The 20,493-nt window shown below is 45.4% G+C and overlaps 1 protein-coding gene across 1 annotated transcript in view; it reads right to left on the bottom strand.

Annotated features, from left to right (window-relative positions):
* Positions 1-1,422: 1,422 nt before the first annotated feature.
* The window catches only part of Cmtm4 (CKLF like MARVEL transmembrane domain containing 4), a 45,977-nt gene continuing 26,906 nt past the window's right edge, over positions 1,423-20,493 (bottom strand). Inside the window, exons 2-4 of the mRNA XM_057753485.1 lie at positions 9,217-9,393; positions 6,774-6,872; positions 1,423-4,930 (exon numbers count right to left, since the gene is read on the bottom strand). Coding sequence (XP_057609468.1) covers positions 4,766-4,930; positions 6,774-6,872; positions 9,217-9,393 — 441 coding nt within the window. The 3' untranslated portion in view covers positions 1,423-4,765. The remainder of the gene's footprint in view (positions 4,931-6,773; positions 6,873-9,216; positions 9,394-20,493) is intronic.

Genomic DNA, 20,493 nt, shown 5'->3' with positions numbered 1-20,493 from the left:
AACCCTTAACCAAGAGCTCACCGGAATTGGAAGTATCAGAATAAAAGGGCTGACAGGGTAAACTAATGACACAAATATACTGTTCGAGGGCCTATAATCTCAACTTGATTCTGGGCGAGTCGCTAGTGCTTTGAGCACAAGAGACTTGTGCCCCCTCAGCCCACACCCTCTTTCCTCATAGGTATTTTTTTTTTGAATAGGAGAAACTAGAAAGAAAATAAAAATTCCCAAAGCCTAAGAACTTACATCCAATGCTACACTGACTTTCATGAAATCCAAGAGAACATTCCCTTTCAGAAGAAAATTCTAGATCTAACACGGATGGCATTTTCTTTCAGAGATAAAGGCTACATAAACATAGATAGGTCAAATATTTCAAATTACTTTCTCAACCAGACAGATCTGATTTCTTTTAAAGATGTCTGCTGAGAAGAGAAACAATAGATTAAGTAGGTGAGAGCCAACAAAATCAAGAAAACAGGCCCGTTAGGCCTGTGTCCTGCCAGGAACACACCTGAGGCAGCTATCGCCTGCTCAGACCCAGACTAGATGCCAGCACTGGGGCTGGTGGTCTCCAACATCCAGCTCTTGGCCTCAAGTTCATCGGGGAGCACAAGCCCTCACTCTTCTGAAGAGGAGGCATAAGGACATGTTTCCAGGGCAGCAGGGGGTATGAACACATCAAGTGCCATCTATGCTGTCACTCTGTTCCTGCCAGGCCTGTGATGCAAACCTCGCGTCCACCAAACTCTCTGCCTAGCTGGCCCCTATGGGGTAGGTGCTGATAAAACAGGAGAGAAACCCTGGAGACTTCACACGCTAGAAGCATTTTTTTTTTCCTGCTTGAGAACCAGTTAACAATTCTCTATCTAGGAAGTGCATACCCCATCCCTTCTGCTACCTGCTTAATGTCACTATTGCTATGCAGGTGACACCTTGAGAAAAAGGCAGAGGCACACGAACCATGGACTATTGTGTTCTGAACACAGATGACAGAGAAGGAACCACCTACATGGTCACTAAATTAGACACAAGGCTCCATGCTCCAAAGAGTGACCCACAGGGGTCTGACCCTCAGGCCACCTCATAGACTGGGAAGGGGCTTCCTCCACATAGCACAGTTTGTGTCCCACACAGAACTAGGCAAGGCTCATTCAAGGCAAGCAAGAATTCACATACGTGCAGGGACAAGAGTTAGACCTTCATTTCTTCTAAGACTGCCTGGACTGGCCAGGCGGTGGTGGCGCACGCCTTTAATCCCAGCACTCGGGAGGCAGAGGCAGGCGGATCTCTGTGAGTTCGAGACCAGCCTAGTCTACAAGAGCTAGTTCCAGGACAAGCTCCAAAACCACAGAGAAACCCTGTCTCGAAAAACCAAAAAAAAAAAAAAAAAAAAAAAAAAAAAAAAAAAAAAAAGCTGCCTGGACCACTAGAAAAACCTTCAAAGAAGATAGAAGAAACTTGAAAAGAGAAAAAATGTTTTCAGGTGAGCCACAAAACTCTCTCCAGAAGCAGCCAGCATAGGTGGGAGCCGGGTGTACCAGGTCTGCCCATGGGTGTGAGCCTTCTAGCCGGGGGCCATAAAAGGGCCCCAAGGTCAAGTGCTCACTCTGCACAAGGACCACGGCTGATCCTTGCTGGCTTCCCTGTGCCCAGGCTCTACCCACTCCGGTGTTTTAGCACATTGCTAAGAAAGATGTGGGCACTGGGTGTGGGAAGCTTACTGCATTCTTACTTTTTCTGTAGCAATCACTTTAAGTGGAACTTCTCTGAAGAGAATCCATTCCATCAATGTGTTCACTCTTCCTAGGAGGCAGTAAGTACCTTGGGTTTCCTTGCTCTCCATTCATAAAGGAAAAGTGCTTACCCTCTGTGCCTTCTGCAGGAAGGGTAGAGAACAGTCAACAGACACAGCGCCACACCTTCTCTGAGGATGTCAGTGTTTACATCCATCCAAACTACCAAATGTGAGAGGACTTGAACCCCACCATCTCCATGGCCACACCAGATGTTCCCAACAACTGCATTTCCCTTCAAGTTTTGCTCCAAATGGGAAAGTCAAAATAAGGGAAACAAAATAAGCTAAGGTTGACTTAAAATGCCCAACACCTAAGTGACACTGGTCTGTAATAGACTTAATAAACACAAAAATATGCTTTTTTTTCAATTTGCAGAGATCATTAAAAAACCTAGATCTAGATTATTTTCTGTTTGCATAGAAGCATAACAAGAAAAAGACAGACATCTTTGCGTTCCCTGTAGGCAACCATATTCCCTTCATGGCTTTTCCTCACCACAGTGGCTGTACAGGAGTGGGGCTGTGCATCACGCTATTAGAACGTGTATAAGCCACTTCTGGCTCTATGGGAGCTAGTTAAATAGTACAAGGAAATACATATACAAAAGCCACAGGGAAGCTTCATAACACAAAGGATATTAAATAGTTACTGGGATATAAATAATTACAAAGATAATAATTCTGACACCAAGATGCAACTAACTCAAGTCTTTCAGGCCCTAAGAGCCTAGCACTTTAATCGTATCTCAGTATTCACGGTCTCCCTGGGCCTCAGGATTATGTCTTTCAGCTGACAACACTCTCAGAGGCCTCCTTTCAGCACATGATAAAATGGTTTTATTGAAGTGACTTGGGAAAATGAGCAGCAATCCAGTCTGAATGCTTCTTTCTTCCGGCTCACTTCAAAGGTGGCTTTTTCCTGAGGCCCAGTAACATGATAGAGCTCAGGATGGTCCTTCCAAGGGGGGCCCATCTGATGTAGATCAAGTCTTTGTGACCCTATTTTAAAGGGAATTTGATTTTGATTGTGTAGACATACTCAACAAATTCAAAATAACCATGTAAAACAGATAAAACCAGATGTCATCCACTCCCCGTATCACAACACGCAACAGGTTCAAAGTTGCGACAACACAGGGTATACTGACAGCCTCACGACATTCAAGGACAGAAATCTCTATCAGGAGCTGGGCAAGGGCCAGACCCAGGCCGCACTCTAGAGGAGAAGAGGAGCAGGGAGGGGAGTTATACCAGACTAGCTGTCCTTTGAACATGTGACCCAGACTACTGCCAACATGGAACCACAGCAGCGCTGGATTACACTGGACTCCCCAACCCGGCCCCCAGCCAGATACAGCCTGATCCTACTTCCTGTGGACTCCGGAGCCCACAGTGGTATCTGACAATAGCTCCTCTTTGCTATTCAACCATACATCACTGCTCTTCCCTGAATGATGCAGAGCCATGCACACAGGGGCACCCACCTCCTCAGACTTTCCTCCCCAGCCTTGCCACCCGCTTCTGGGTTATAAACTACAAAAGACACTGCTCAGGCTATGAACAGTCTCAGTAGGAGATGGCGGGGGCTCTCTGCTATTGCAATACCTTTCCAACAGCCATGTCTTCTCCTTGGTGAGGCTACACACAAAATATCAGAGCTACAATAAGGTCTGTAAACATCAACAGTTCAGAGAGAGAACCTGACATGTTAAAACAATTTTCCAAACAGATATAATTAGTCTCTAACAACAACAACAACAATTAACAACAACAACATTACAGCATGATGGGGCCTGCTCAACTCATTTACCACGAAAATAATCTTCAGTTTATCAAGAACCAATCCAAAAGCCGGATGTAACTAGAATTCCTAACATGTTCCAGGACTGGTGTTCATAGTGAGGACACTCAGGCACCCAAAATGACGATAGTGCCTATGGCACATCTGTGGAAAGATGTGTCCTGGTGCAGATTCAAGTATTTTCAAATCCTAGATAAACTGACTCTGAATCACTTTAGAGCTTGCCTTGGATATTCAGAGAATTAGACACGTCCATACAATAGAAGTGTGAATTTGAGTGTGTTGCTTTTTAACACACATACATACACACACTCTGCCTGCCCCACATACACACACGTGATCTGTGAGCCAGTGCCACTGCTGGTGGACGTACGGTTTCTTCTGCAGCTTTCACCTGAGAAGGTAAAGGTGCTCAAACTGCCACAATTCAGCCTCAAGATGTGTAAGGTAGGCAGGGGGCTGGCGGAGATGATGGCCTCCACCCCAGGAAGTGAATATGGACCACAGGAAGGTGATTCGTTTGAGGAGGAATCAAGTGCTCTCTCAGCAGGGTAGGAGACAAATGGTCACTGTTCTGTGAGTCAGTGGTCCCACAGGGCACTAGGTTTTCCTGTCCCTGTAACATAAAGACCTGGCAAGGAGGTTACAGGAGCACATCTATTCACCAAGCCCCTCAGTCCCACCCAGGCCACGCTGGCTGCCTAGGTGCCCTGGGCATGGAAGACAATGAGGTGGATCTACCAGCCAGACTCAACACCCACTCCTAGCTCCCCTAGGGGTTGTCCACGAACCTCACTGGCTGTTGCAGCCCTGTACCGCTATCTTGTAACATAGCTCCCTTCTCAAAGCCACTTCAGTTTAGACTGGTCACAGATACACAAGGCAGGGCAGCTCAGAGTCAGATGAGACTGTGTGTTCTGAGATAGACAGTTCAGCCCTGGAGCAGGCACTGAAGTCAGCTGCCCCCACAGGCACCCAATGCTGGAGGACCTGGGTTCTTCAGGCCATCACGGATCAGTCACTCTAGACACCCTTTCCCAAAGTGAATTTTTACCAAACAGGACAAAATTCAACTGGACCACACAAAAATCTGGCGTGCTGAGAGAAAGAAAACTTGATTAGAAGAATGGGTGTGAGGGCAGAGGAGGGAGGACTCCTGGAGGGTCTCATGTGTCCAGGCGCTGGATCTCGGGGCGACTGTCCACATCTCTGGACTCAGTGCGAGCTCGGATGTAGTCATTAGTGCTCTGCTGGCGGAGGCTGACTCTCCGCTTCTGCACGGCCAGGAATGTGCTCACTGCATAGGCTGCTGTTGCCAAGAAGCCAAATATCTAAAATACACAATCACAGTTTACCCTTGTGCATGTGTCCTGAAGCTGAGGCTGAGTGTTGTCATAGGGACCCAAGCTGTGTACGGCCCCTTCCAGTAATACCAGATCCCCAGCCCTACTCATGTGTAGCTATGATCTGGATGAAGTCACATGACCCACGGACAATCTAGGCTGGCATGAAGACAACTAAAAGGTCTCTTGAGTGTTTTAAATCTGTTTCTTTCTTCTTTTTGCTTCTCTTTGTAGACCAGGCTGACTTCGAATTTAAAGAGATTCACCTGTCTCAGCCTCCCATGTGCTGGGATTAAAGGTGACTGCCTCAGTCTTCCGAGTACTGGGATTAAAGTATGTGTCAACACTACCTGGTTTATTTAATATTGCTCTCTCTCTCTCTCTCTCTCTCTCTCTCTCTCTCTCTCTCTCTCTCTCTCTCTCTTTCTCTGGGGGCGGGAAAGGACAGGGAGTATCATGCATTTGGAGGTCAAAGAATAACCTTGGGTGCCAACCCTCTCTTGTTTTGGACAAGGTTTTTTGTCTTGAGTCATGCTGACCACCTAGATGTCCTGGGCATGAAAGATAAGGAGGGTGAATCTAACCAGTCATACTCAACACCCACCCATGGCTCTCTAGGGGCTGTCCAAGAACCGCACTGGCTGATCCATCCCTGTACCTCTCTACCTTGGGACACGTAGTTTCCTTCTCAATGCTAGCTGACCCCATGAGATTCTGCCCTAGGACCGCTGGTATTATGGGTGTACCTGTTACCACATCCAGCTTTATATGGGTTCTGGTAGCTGAAACTCAGGGTCTCATGCCTACATGGCAAACACTTTGCCAACTAAACCAGCCCTCCAGCCCATTATCTTTTAAAAATATTTATTAATATTGTTATTACTATATTATTTTGAGGGTCTCACTATGTGGCCCTGGCTGATGTAGAACTTTCCATGTGAAATTTAAGGAAACAATCCTGCCTCCTGAATGTTGGGATTAGAGGTATGCACCACCACACCCAGCCTTGAACTATTTTTATTTTTAAATCACAAAAGTACCTCTTTTACTGCATGCAATTCATGGTCACTGGACCTACAAGTAAAAATATAACAAAGACCAGATATGATATAGAAAGAATTGTGTCTCACAAGAGAACTCAACAGGAAGCCATCAAGCCCATGCTCTATACCACCACACCCTCCTCCTGCCTCTCACCTGGGCAGCCCAGGCGGATGAAGTAGGGTTTTAACCTCTTAGTCTAGCTTGATGGATCTCCTGACGTGCTGGAAGAGCAGTCAGCTTCATATTTTACTGCTTCATGCTTATTCCTGGTGGTAGTGGCGCACACCTTTAATCCTAGCACTCGTGAAGAGAGGCAAGCAGATCTCTTTGAGTTTGAGGCCAGCCCCTGGTCTACAGAACAAGTTCTAGGACAGGATCTAAAGCTACACAGAGAAACCATCTTGAAAAATAAAAAATAAAATGCTTATTATATGCATTTATGCATTATTTTGTGTGTTGGGGTGGGAGGCGTACCACAGCACATATGTGGTTATAAGAGGACAATTTGGACCTGGGAATGGAACTTAGGTTATCAGGCCTGGCAGCAAGTGCCTTTTACCCACTGCACCACCATCTTGCTGGCCCCATTTCCTACCCACCCTAACCCATCACAAGTGATACATGTTCTTTATAAACCAAAAGCAAGATAGAACAGAGCATGGAAAGTGAACCCTTTCTGCTATCTGACCACCACCCCTCACTTAAAGGACGGTGACTAGGACACATGCCAGGGGACAGTCTCAGAAAGTGCAAACTCAGCCTATTTAAACCAATCTAGTCTGCTTACCACAGCAGCAATTTCCGCTCCGGTTTTGTGGTTTAAAGCAGCCAGTACAATTGAGGCAATAAAGAAAAAGAAAGTGCTGAGTCCAGTGTTGACCAAATCCTAAAGAAAAAGAAAAAAGTAGAATAATTTGCAAAGCAACTAAAGAACTTTCCAACTGAGGCCCATGAAGCTCGTTTCTCTTGTGCCTGCAGACGTCATTCTCGGTGTCATTGCTCACTGGAGAGGACACGATATACCTTTACCTCTTGTCATCAAGTCTTGACTTAAAGAGCAACCAAAACTGGTAATGCTGTGTGTACCATGCAGAGTTCGGGTTAATTTATTTGCTTGTAGTGCTGAGCATCAAACGCAGGCCTTTTACATACACACGCCAACAGCCTGCCACTGAGTACCCACAGTCTTCCAGTGTCACCTTTTCATTTTATTTTTTAAGACAGGGTTTCTCTATGTATCCTTGGCTGGCCTGAAGCTTGCTATTAAGACCAGGCTGGCCTTGAACTAAGAGATCCCCCTGCCTCTGTCTCCCAAGTGCTGGGATTAAAGGTGTGTGCCACCAAGTCTCGCTTCATGTCACCTTTTAAAAAAGGTTCTCATATCATTTAGATTAGGCCAAGCTTACCAAAAATATAAATGTACTGAAACTGGGGCATCTCCCGGTGTTCTTTCCTGTATGCCATCTAAAACATGGCATTCATACACTGAAAACAGACTTTGTTAACAGACTTTCAATCCTGGAGGATTTTCAACAAGCCTTTTGCAAAGTGAGTGAGGTTACTAACTAACCTAGTGCTGCATGGATGTAGCTGCTGCCTTCCTTGTGGAAAGGACGGTAACAGTGATTCAGGGACACAGCCACTTGGGACCTAGCCAATGGATGACTTCAGACAAGCTGCATTGTTTCTCTCTGTTTTAAAGTGGTGATAGCAATCTCTTCTTCCTGGAGCTGCTCTGGAGAGTAAATCAATGAGCCAAGCACAGTGTCTGGCCTACAGTTGGGGTCCTTCTTTAAGCATTTACCAGCATTTCTGTTATCCCTGTTTTAGCATCAGGTCCTCAGCATCCTGGGTCACACCTCATAGCCTCTGAGTTTCATTGGAGAAGCAGGAAAAACCTAATCTGTTTAAGGGGCTGGCTGACTACACCATCAACACTGGCAGGCCCCTTTTCTTTCTTTATCTTTTTTATTCTATTTTTCTTTTTTTGAGAGAGAGTCTCACTGTGTAGCCTTGACTGGTCTAAAACTTGTTACACAGACCAGACTCAAACTCACTGAGTTCTGCTTGTCTCTGCCTCCAAGTGCTAGGATTAAAAGCGCAGGCCACTACGCAGTCAACGCTCTATCCTAATAGCACCATGCCTGTGCAGCAGAGACCCAGAAGCCGGGGCTCCTGCTGAGCGTCTGCATGGGCTAGAGGAAAGCTGCCAGGCAGGGAGCGTGGGCTCCGTCCAGAGCTGACTCCCAGCCATCATATTATTTAGCACACTAGCAATTGCTGGCACAGGCACAGCCTGCCTGGACCCACTGAATCGACGCATAAGCAGGAGCACTCGTCTCAACAGTGACCCAAGGAAACTGATGCTTGCCCATAATCTCAGCACTTGAGAGGTGGCGGCAGGAAAGTCAGGAATTTGAGAGCATCCTTGGCCAACCTGGAATACACGAGATCCTGTTTCAAAAATAAAATAAAACCTAGCATATAATTGTCCTCCCTTTCAAAGCTACAACAACTCTAGCTGAGTTTATAACTGACAATTTTTCTAATCGGTACCTCCTGTAGTAAATCCCTACCCTCGCCCCAACCCTTTTGTGTTTTGCCCATGGGATAACACGGGGACTATCTGATAAGAAAGACTTTCCCTGCTTTGTGATCCAGGACATACCACGACAGCAGCCCCACTAGACACACAGACAGCTCCCGTTTCTTTTCCCCAAGTACCTCCAGGAACCAGGCACCAGTGGTAGAGTCAATGCTTTGGGTCAATTTGGTCTGATAATGTTCAGAACTTGTCAGTCCTGCTTTCCTGAACTTTGTTGTTTTTATTTGCTCTTGAATGTAAAAGAATTTTTATATCATGGTTCCTTGCTCTTGCTTTGTTGATGAGTGTGTACAAGATCACAGGGAATCACTGAGGGAGGTACTCCAGAGCGTAAGAGTGCCTCACTCTCTCTACCTGTAAGGAACTCATAGGCACTACAGCCTTGGGAGAGTGGGAAGGGTTAGCTGAAGGTCCTGCCTTCACTCAGGGCTGCACCCACACACCCTGCCCTAGTGTCTAGGGCCATGGGAAAAGCCCACAACTGTTACGATGTTTTACCATTATTAGAACTCGCTTTACTTGTGGAATTTTACTCAACCCAGTAAGGAATGTTAATGACCAAATGAACTAGAGCTAAACATGACGAGAGAGAGTCCTCTTCTGGAAAGCTAAGAGGTGTACTCACTGTCAGGTTCCAGTTGATCTGGGGGATCCTCACATGAAGGTTGAGACTGAAGAGAATCAGCAGGACCCCAGTCACCACAAATGCACTGCAGCTTACGAACTCAAAAAAGTAGAGGCCTTCGCATGGGGAGCATTCCATGATGGTCTCGATGCAGATGAATGCAATCAGGGCCAAAATCTAGCAAAAATTGGAAATACATGTACGTGTATATTTAGTACACACCCACGGACACGCATGCCTGCTGTATGACCTGAACAGTATACAGCAGCAGGGTTCTCCTCTGCAGAGAGCGGTGTGACTGATGGAAACACGACTAGCCTTATAGGCAGGAACAGACAGAGCAATCGGAATGGAAGGTCAAGTTCTTACAAAAACAGTCAAGGTTCCTCCACTGCTATACTGAAACCAGCCAGGGAAGGTGTGGCCCTTCCAGACCCTTTGACCTCTAGAAGAAGGAAGAAAGGAAGTATCTCTGCTGCAGCGTGTTAGCGTCCTCTTTACAGTAGGGAAAAGAGACGCTGTCCAGCCTCTCTTCGTTTTTCACGTGCTAAGGACAGAGCCCTGTCTTCATTAGCACATATGCTTTTGGAAAGTGAATCACTGGATTTCATCAAGAGGTTGGCTTGTAGGTTACTTTTAAAAGAATAAACACTTTAAATCTTTTTTTTTTTTTTTTTTTTTTTTTTTGGTTTTTCGAGACAGGGTTTCTCTGTGGCTTTGGAGCCTGTCCTGGAACTAGCTCTGTAGACCAGGTTGGTCTCGAACTCACAGAGATCCGCCTGCCTCTGCCTCCGGAGTGCTGGGATTAAAGGCGTGCGCCACCATCGCCCAGCTAAATCTTTGAACAGACTCAATTTCTTCTGAAAAGTCAAAGCAACATTCTAGCATTGTATCCCCAAAATTCAGAGATCATAAAACTAAAGAGATACCAGTAGACATGATCTTATGAACATCTAGAGTTCAGGAGAAAAGGGGGGATCCCAGGCTATGCTAATGGCCCTTCAAGCAAGGGTGCTCTTAATACCTAATGCCAGATCAGTCTTGGGTTCCAAGCCTCTACCTACATAGTTATCCATGTCAACCCTCTTCCAGATCCAGCCCCACTCCACTGAGACACAGGTCGATGAAGCAGAGCAAGTTGTTGCAGAGTCAGCAACGTGGCATCCCCTTGGGATGACTCAAAATGTGCAAGTTCCGCCTCAGCTCTTGCCCATCTTTCCCGAAGTCTCATCCACGCCTTTCCAGCCTTTTATACAACGCTTCCTGCCCAAATCCTCCCTGTGCTTTCCCTGCCAGGAATGCTTTAGTCCATTGTCTAGGTGTTTGACCACCTCCCTCTACTCCTATGGCACCAAGCACTGTAATGTACAGAGCCAACAGGGGACTTGGTGAGACACAACAGCCTCACACCTACCCTTCCTGAATTTGTCAGACTCTTGCTATGAAAGGAAAAGTTGGCTCTGTCATTCCTGCTGTCAAACCACCCACCTTTCCTAATCTAAATGGTCGGCTTGTTTTTCTATCCAAATCAAACACAGGATATAGGCTTATCTGTTAAGGGATACAAAATTTCATTTAAGAATTAGTTCAAGAGATCTATTGCTTAGCATGATGGCCAGCACCTCACACAATAGATACAAGTTTTCTTAGTTCAACAGAAGGTGAAAAAAAAAAAAAGATGGATCTCTAAGCACATACTACTTCCAATTCTTTATAGCACAGACCTTAATTCTCCATCTGAATTATATGCCTAAATTACATCAATTCGGTTCATATAAGGAAACCACCAAAATGATATTTTTCTTTTTTTACCCCTGTAATCAAGATCTACTAAACTTGGGCAAGAAATAGCACTGTGCTGATATTACTGGCACCCTAACTTCGACCATATTTGGGTGGAAAAGTACATTCTTAAAATAAGAATATGTAAATGCGATAGGCCAATCATTACAAGGAATAGAACAGACAAGAATCCCTGCGTGTGATCTAATAAATGTTCAAAAGTCAAAAGGGGAAGCTAAACTGATGGTAAGAACAAGAGGAAGAGTAAGGCACAGGAGGTGAATGAAGATGCCAGCAGGCAGCTTGTAGAAGCTGGAGACTTGTGTGGCCTTGGGAGGCTTGGCTGCCAAAGGGGCGGGAAAGCAAGAGAAGGCCCAGAAGGGGAAGCTGTCAGAGCACTCTCTGGGACTGCAGCATGGTGAGAACCAGGAAGATGCCCAGGAAAGAAGGCTAAATGCACAGAGCCAAGGTTTGGGAATGCAGTAGGCCTGTGGTCCTTTTCTCCAGTACCAGGGAAACACTATTTGGGAACAACATGATCTGAGTCCCCTCAAAGAAGACAGCAGCGAGGGGAAGAGGGGATTACTACAGAGGCTGAGGAACAGGTGAAGGCCTTCTGCAATAACCTGAAGGGGAGGGTGGCACAGACCAAGAAGGTGACAGCCCAGAGAGCAAGCAGGGGTAAGAATTCTAGACCTGCGTTCAGGGAAAAGTCCAAGGGATTTGCTAAAACGGGATGTGAAAGAAATGAGACCACAGTAATGCTGACCTTTTGCCCGAGTGCCTGAAAGAATGACATGGCCACACTGACATGGGGAATGAACAGGGAGGGTCAGGACGCTGGCTTGGGGCACGCAAAGGCTGGAAATGACCCCTAGGACGGAAGAAAAGCTGGGATGGAGACTCCTTCCAGGGTGAGTACAGTCAGAAGAAGAAGACCAAGGGAAGAGTGGGATCCAGCCTCCGAGCTGGCCCCAATCATCCACACCTCTCTGATAGTCTTACTCTTGCTCCGGTGGCACAAAACACAGGGCTGTGCTGTTAGCTGATTCCACGGCCTGTGTCAGAAAAGCCGCTGTGGAGGCTGACTTGTTTGTTCTCTTTCCTTCTGGGGAGAATGAACTGCGACAGGAGGCCACTGCTACAGAGAGACCCGAAAACCAAAGCTTTCTGCGGACAGCCAGGTGAAAAGCTACCTTGGAAGCAACATCCCGTCTAGGGGCACAGAAGGGAAGCACAGCCAACCCACTCTAGAATTCTCGGTCCCCAGAAGAAGCTGGGGAAGAACAAAGGACTACTGTCCCCGGTCACTACGCTTTGGAAGTAACTATTTATCTGGAAATAGATAACACACTGAGGGGAACTTCATTCATAATACAGCTATCATTAGCAAGCAGCACCTGCTACTCCCTAGTTACCAAGAGTCAAGTGTTACACAGGCATTTTCATGGATCACCACTAACACAAGCAGACAGCATGGGCATTAGCCCCATCTTACAGAAGAGGAAACAGAAATCTTAAGAGGTAAACAGGGAACAGGCAGCAGGGCCAGCATTCATAACCAAGACGGGGCCTCAGTCTCGAGTTCCTGCTGCCTTACTCCACTAATTCCTATCAAAACGACAACTGTTTATGGATATCTTAACGTGTTCCAAATACAAACAGAAACCATACAGAACAGTGTAAGCCATATACAAAAATAAAAACATGTTAACAGGGCTGGAGAGACAGCTCAGCAGTTCAGAGTGACAGCTGTTTTTGTATAGAACTCTGAGGCCTTTCAGTTCCCAGCACCCACATCAGGTGGCTCACACTGCCTACAACCCTAGCTTCCAGGGATCTGACACTCGCTAGCCCCCAAGAGCCCCTACACATGTGTCATACACAAACTCATGTGCTGGCGCGCTTTACCACTGAGCCCTTTCTCCAGCCCAAGACATAATTTTTATTTCTATTATTAAATTTAATTTGAAAATTTTAATCAGTATACTAAATATCACAAACTTTGAATACTTCTGAAAATAATTTTGCCGGGCGGTGGTGGCGCACGCCTTTAATCCCAGCACTCGGGAGGCAGAGGCAGGCGGATCTCTGTGAGTTCGAGACCAGCCTGGTCTACAAGAGCTAGTTCCAGGACAGGCTCCAAAGCCACAGAGAAACCCTGTCTCGAAAAAAAAACCAAAAAAAAAAAAAAAGAAAAAAAAAGAAAAAGAAAAAGAAAAAAATGAAAATAATTTTGAACATTTTTGGGAAAAATCATAAAGATTTTGCCTCATGCTCATCAAATACGTAGATGTTGTGAGTCGCTAATTTTTAATTCTAACATCTCAAGGTCAGTGTACAATATGGATAAAGGGTTTTTTCTTTAATAGCAGTGGGAATAATTCATATCTCTAATAGTCTGTAACTTGGCACTTGTGTTTGCTTCTCTTCCTTCATTCTTTTTGCCTCATGTGGCGACTGATGAAGCACTCATCCAGGAGAAAGGGAGAAGGGTGGCTTAGTCATCTCCATGCTCGCGTATGCTTCTATTGTTAGCCATGTTTTCAATCACCATTTCCCATTTAATTAAAGTCATACACGCTTCCATTTACTTAGCTGGGCACTCGCACACGGCAGGGCTGTGCAATGAGTGACAACCCGCTCTCCACTTCTCACTTCCTTCCAGGCAGTTTGCAAACGAAACATGGCAGAAGACAATCAACTGAAGACAGGATCAACAGTGGCCCCTCCCGTCACGTCCAGTCCACTAGTGGACACACACCGGGGGAATAAGATAGAGTTCACAGGTAGGAAGAGCTAACCTGACTCTACTTAAGACAATGGTCTGGGGCTGCAGATCAAAAGTATAGCTTGCCAAGCATCCAAAATGTCTGATCCCCAACAATCAGATAAAAACAAAACAAACAAACAAACAAACAAAAACAAGCAAAAACACAAGACTGTAATAACTTGGGACTATTAGTGATTCTGCGACAGCTAGTTTAATCATACATTTAACACAGCATGGAAACAACTAGGAAGGGTTTCTCAGTGAGAACCGTCTAGGTCACTGTCTTAGTTAGGGTTTCTATTGCTGGGATGAGACACCATGACCATGGTAATGCTTATAAGAAAAACATTTAATTGAGGCTGGTTTACATTCCGTCATCATCATGGTATGAAGCACGGCAGCATGCAGGCAGACACGGCGCTGGCGAAGGAGCTGAGAGTTCTACATCTATCTCCTATGTCCCTCCTCTGGGTGTAGTTTGAGCATGAGAGACCTCAAAGCCCATCCCCACAGTGACACACTTCTTTCAACTACTCCAACAAGGCCACACCTCCTAACATTGCACTTCCTAAGGGCCAAGCATTAAAACATACAAGTCTATGTGAATAGGTCATACCTATTCAAACTACTACATTCCACTCCCTGGTCCCCATAGGCTTGTAGCCATAGCACATGCAAAATGCATTTAGTCTAACTTCAAAAGTCCCCACAGCCTACCACAGTCTCAAAATATTTAAGTCTAAAATTCAAAGTCTCTTCTGAGATTCATTCAATCTCCAGTAATCTCCTGTAAAATCAAAATAATTTTAAAAAATCACATACTTCCAACATAAATGGCATAGAACATGCATTACCATTCCAAAATGAAGGAAAGGGAGCATAGTGTAGAAATAGTTGATCAAAACAAGACCCAAAACTAGCTGGGCAAACTCCAAACTCTGCATCCATGTTGATGTCAGCACTCTTCAGATCTCCAACCCTTTCATCTTTGCTGACTGCAGCACACTTCTCTCTCTTGGGCTGGTTCCGATCCATGTCTCCCAACTCTGGCATCTCCAACATCTTGGGGTCTCCAAGGCAACCTAGGCTTAACCTTTATAGTTTCATGCAAGAGCCACACACTTTGTCCCAGAGGTATTCATTAATGGGGGGAAGATTCCAGAACCCCTGTCTTCTATCCTTGACTCAAAAGCCAGAAACATGTGGCTGAAGCTGCCAAGTTCTGCTGTTGCTGGGGCTGAACCATGGGCTCCTTGTCCAGCTGCATCTTTCCCAGCTTTCTGTCTTTCATGGTTTCCTTCACTGCCTAAGCTTGGCTGTCCTGGCCCAACATATAAATTTTCTGATGTTAAAATCTATACAGATAATTTTTAACTCTGAAAACATGTATTATAAATCTTACTTTTTAGCCTATTTTTCTTAATAGTATTCAAAGGTATTTCTAAATAAAGGGAAACATTTTTAATTATTACATAGTATTTGCATATAAAGATAAATCTATACATAGGATAATTTAAACTATCTCTAATGATAGCTATTCTGGTGGGAACAGGCACAGAAAATGCCAAAATGTCTTCTAGCACAGAGAAATCTAATAATCACCTGTGAAGTAAAGCCACCTATTAACCAAACAAGAAGAAAGGAAAGATTGGGTCAGCTGTGTTGAGAGACCCCAATGTCAAGGCAACCAAAGAATTAAACCAGTGGACTGGCAGCAACCTTGCAAAAGACACACACATAAAAAACCCTGGCAGGTCTGAAGGCTATTTTCAAAGCTGACTTGTAAGTTGACATTGACAAGACTGTGGGACATGTGGGAAAGACAGAGGACAACTTTTGGGAATCAGCCCCCTTCTTCCACCATGTGAGACCTGGGAATTGAACTCAGGTCATCATGTTGGCAGTGAGCACCTTTACCCACAGAGCAATGCTGCCAGCTCTGTTCCTGCTTTTTAAACAGTGAGAAAGCCCTATGTTACCAGGAACTGGGATGCAAACTGTTAAGGCCTTCCCGGACTAGTACTCTTCCTAGCACATGGTGGAGCTACAGATCCATGCCGTGCGACTTTCTAAAGGCAGGCTTATTCTAGAAGATAAAGGGAATGCTTCAGAGTGCCTCTCTTGCTCCTGCCCCTTGCAAAGTCCTGGAAGGGATCCCAGCAATGCACTCACATGGCTGTGCTTTCGCAAAGCCTATGAAACCGAGCTATTTCAACTGCAATCTGCTCAAACCACCACCTCCTTCCACTCCAAATTCTGCTCCTTGTGACAACGGAGACAGTCAAGGGCTTCAACTAGATGGAAGTTGAGTGAAGGCTGAATTAATTATATTTGGGGCTAGCTGTCTTTCCCACAAATGGTTAAACTCCTATAGCCTTACCAGTTTAAGAATCGCTTCTAAGACACCCTACAATTCACTACACTGACAGAACTGGCTCTGTACCAGAGGGACGGGTCCTCAAATCTGTAAGGTAAGTGTGTCCTACAAGCCAACTGGAAGCATATGGTAGTGGAGGAGAAACGGGATTTGAATCCTATGGAGCCATCACGCTGTCTTGGAAATTCTTCTGGTCGTCCCACACATCAGGCTGTGATGGGAACTTGAGAAATGGAGTCTCTTGTCTAGGGATCTACTAACAATGCAATTTACGGCCACGAGCCTGCCCGGCAGCTGCCCTCCTTTGGGTGGGGTCACTTTAGAGAACTCACTCCAAGGCTGAGGGTGCAACCCTAGAGCAATGTCACAAGCTGCAAGTCAGTGTGGGAGGTGCACATCGCCACCTGTCAGGCTGCACCCTCGAGAATTCCACAGGGTTTCTCTGTATAGCCCCGGCTGACCTGGAACTCACTCTGTAGAGACCGGACTGGCCTCAAACTCAGAGATCTGCCTGTCTCTCCTCCCGAGTGCTAGGATTAAAGGTGTGTACCACCAATGCCCTGCTTGATTTCCACAAATTATGAACTGACATTCCGATCAACAATCCCCAGTAAGATGGTATACAAGGCTATCTCCAACTCTCAAACATCTGGAAGAAATCAGTGTTCTGGAGACTCCTACATATGTTCATCAGTAAGTCAATACCCCCTCCTCAAAGCAATAAGGAACTGAGGAGAAGAAGTGGGTGGGATTACATGTGCCAACAGTAAAAGACACGCAGAGATGCCTAACAAAGCAACAGAGCTGAGTGAGGCGGAGCACTTGGGGAGGGGGGTACTGAATTCAAGGTCATCCTCAGAACATAATTAGTCTGAGACCAACCTAGGCTATAAACCAAAAAAAAAAAAAAAAAAGCTAGGTGAAGTAGATGAGGAATAGGTAGAGACAAGAGGATCTCAAAGTGGAAGCTAGCCTGGGCTGCACCTGATTTTATTTATTTATTTATTTATTTATTTATTTATTTATTTATTTTAGTTTTTATTTATTTATTGATTGATTGATTGCTTAAAGATTTTTGCCTCTTCCCCCGCCACAGCCTCCCATTTCCCTCCCCCTCCCCCGATCAAGTCTCCCTCCCTCGTCAGCCCAAAGAGCAATCAGGGTTCCCTGTCCTGTGGGAAGTCCAAGGACCACCCACCTCCATCCAGGTCTAGTAAGGTGAGCATCCAAACTGCCTAGGCTCCCACAAAGCCAGTACGTGCAGTGGGATCAAAAACCCAGTGCCATTGTTCTTGAGTTCTCAGTAGTCCTCATTGTCCACTATGTTCAGCGAGTCCGGTTTTATCCCATGCTTTTTCAGACCCAGGCCACCTGGCCTTCTACATCTGATTTTAAAGGTCAATGAGGTAAAAATGCTTGCCTTACAATCCTGACCTAAACTTGATTCCAGGACTCCATGGTGGAAGGAGAAAACAGACTCCCAAAAGCTGTCCTCTCACCTCCACACCCTGGTACGTGATTGACCACACTCATACACATAACACATATTCATATACATAATAGTAAATAAAATGCAACACATAGCATTAAGAATATAAGACACACAAAAATAAGGGTGCTTGTATACTGATGCACTTATATTAAACAGTGAAAACACACTTCTATGGAGTAGGCCTGAGGGACAGGGAAATCAAAGAGTTTTCTCTTCTTTGTATTTTGAACATTTCTGTGGTATATGAATATATGGAAAAGATATACACTTAGAATTCACACTTATATATTTATAATATATGCAAGTCAGAGAACTAATTATAAGTATACTAACTATATACATATATAGAGTAGATCACATGTACCTAAGTTTAAGAAAGATCTACAGCAAAATAATAAAATACTGTTTCTTGAAAACATTTAACCTATAAGTAAGTGGGTATTTTTTAAAAACCACACACAGGGTTGAGAATGTAGTTCAGGTCATGGAGTACTTGCCCAGCATGCATGACGTGCTGGGTTCAGCCTCCCATACACACAAAACTGAGAGTGGTGGCACATGCCTATAAACCCAGTGCTCGGGAGATTGGACTAACAAACAATTCATTTACGTGGTAGAATGCGGGTAGGCGGAAGACTGCTTTGTTTTTGTTGTTCCACATTGGCTTCTGAACTCAAGATCATCCAGTCTTGGCTTTTCAAAATGCTGGGATTACAGGCATGTGACACTGTTCCCCGCTTTCCATTGCTTTAGAGTGGGGGGGGTTATTTGTTTGTTTGCTATTTTGTTTGTTTGGTTTGGGTTTTTTGAGACAAGGTTTCTCTGTGTATTAGTCCTGGTTGTCCTGGAACTCGTTGTGTAGATCAGGCTGGCCTCCAACTCACAGAGATCCGCCTAGCCAAACAGTGCATTTTCAACGGGAAAAAAATCATCATACATAGATCATTCATAGATACATTATATATTTATACTAGAGTCTCGTGTAGCCCAGGCTAGCCTTGAACTCACCATACAGTCAAAGACGGCCTTCAATTTCAAATCCTCCTACTTCTACCTCCTGAGTTCTGGGATTACAAGCATGAGCTACCATGCTGCTGGGGATGAAACCAGTCTACCAATTGTGTGCCGTTCTCAGTCCCAAAACTGTTTAAATAACAGCCAGGCATACTTATGAGTTAAATGTTAATGGCCTCTAAGAACCAATCCTTATTTACTTTGAAACCATTCATGAATATTTTAAAATGAAACAAAAAACTGCAATGGAAAATGAAAGCCACTCTGGACACATCTATGTTGATTCCACTTCTTTATTGGGAGAGTTCGTCCTCTCCAGGGCCTGCTTGATGACCACACAAATATCAATTTACTTCAAGCTGTCCAAGTGGGTCCACAGCAAGAGGCCAGCCCCAGTCACACTTAAGCTCGAAAGCAAAGACCCCTCCCCAGGGAAGACACGGGCCCTAACACCTGCAGAGGTACCTGTAAGAATCAGTCTAAATCCTAACTTACCAGGAGCTCGAGGCTGCAGTAGAGCTCTCTCAGAGACCTCTGAGAGTGAAACATGGGCTGTACTCAACAATACAGGCAATTACCAGCTCACGGAGTTAGTTTTTCTCTTTGCGATGACAAAATACCTCACGAAAGCAACTTAAGGGTTTTTTTTTTTTTTTTTTTTGGTTAGAGTTCATCAAGGCGGGTCACATGGCATCCACGGTCAGGGTAAGAGAAGATGGGCACTGCTGCCCAGCCCACAGGACGGTGCTGCCCGGCCCGCAGGACAGTGCTGCCCACATTTAAGGGTGGCTCACTTCAATTAACCTCATCTAGACACCCTCACACGCATGGCCACGTTTGTCTCTCAAGATCCTGCCAAGCTGAAATTGCTATGAGCCATCATAGCTTCTTCTTTTTTTTTTTTTTTTTTTTTTGGTTTTTCGAGACAGGGTTTCTCTGTGGTTTTGGAGCCTGTCCTGGAACTAGCTCTTGTAGACCAGGCTGGTCTCGAACTCACAGAGATCCGCCTGCCTCTGCCTCCCAAGTGCTGGGATTAAAGGCGTGCGCCACCACCGCCCGGCTCATCATAGCTTCTTTAGAGGACCTGGGGTCAGTCTCTGCAGAACAGAAAAGGCAGGGAGGGTAGTGCAGAAGCCAGGCTCTGCCTGCAGGGCACAGCAGAATGGGATCCTGGAACCAGAAGAGGCGCCAGGCCTTCCCACCTTCTGAGTAGAGCAGAGACGTTAAGTGGCTCTGTATGTGCACAGGCTTTGAACCTCAACCACAGATTGGAGAGATGGCTCAGAGGTAAGAGCAATGGCTGCTCTTCTAGAGGTCCGGAGTTCAATTCCCAGCAACCACAGGGTGGCTGACAACCATCTATAATAGGATCTGGTGCCCTCTTCTGGCCTGCAGGGATATATGCAGGCAGAACATTGCATACGTAATACAAACATACACACACACACAAACAAATGACAAAAAACCCTCAACCACACCATGTGGTCTGCAGAGGGGCTCAAAAAACTGTACTTTGGGAAATACCACAGAATGTCAATAGTTCACACCGAGTGTACATCTACATATAGGCAAACTGCCCAGCTCTGAGCATATGCCTTCTAGCATCATTATACCCACTCAGGAAACAAGCAGCCTCTCCACTACATGGTCCAGGCCTGTTCAAGGTCTTCCCTGTGCCATAGTCTATCTCCTACCTGAGATGCCTAACAGAACTTATCTAGAGGCTTTCTACATTTGGGGTATGGGAAACCCCATCAGTACATAGTTTTTCTTCAAGGACACAGCACAAAGGTTGAGTGGTCAGTGCCAAGAGAGTGTCTGACAAAGTGCATGCTATAG

Source organism: Chionomys nivalis, chromosome 21 (assembly GCF_950005125.1).
Source record: "Chionomys nivalis chromosome 21, mChiNiv1.1, whole genome shotgun sequence".
NCBI classification, from domain to species: Eukaryota; Metazoa; Chordata; class Mammalia; order Rodentia; family Cricetidae; genus Chionomys; species Chionomys nivalis.
Note: the sequence above shows the minus strand (reverse complement) of the source record. Positions and strands in the feature narration are given on the sequence as shown.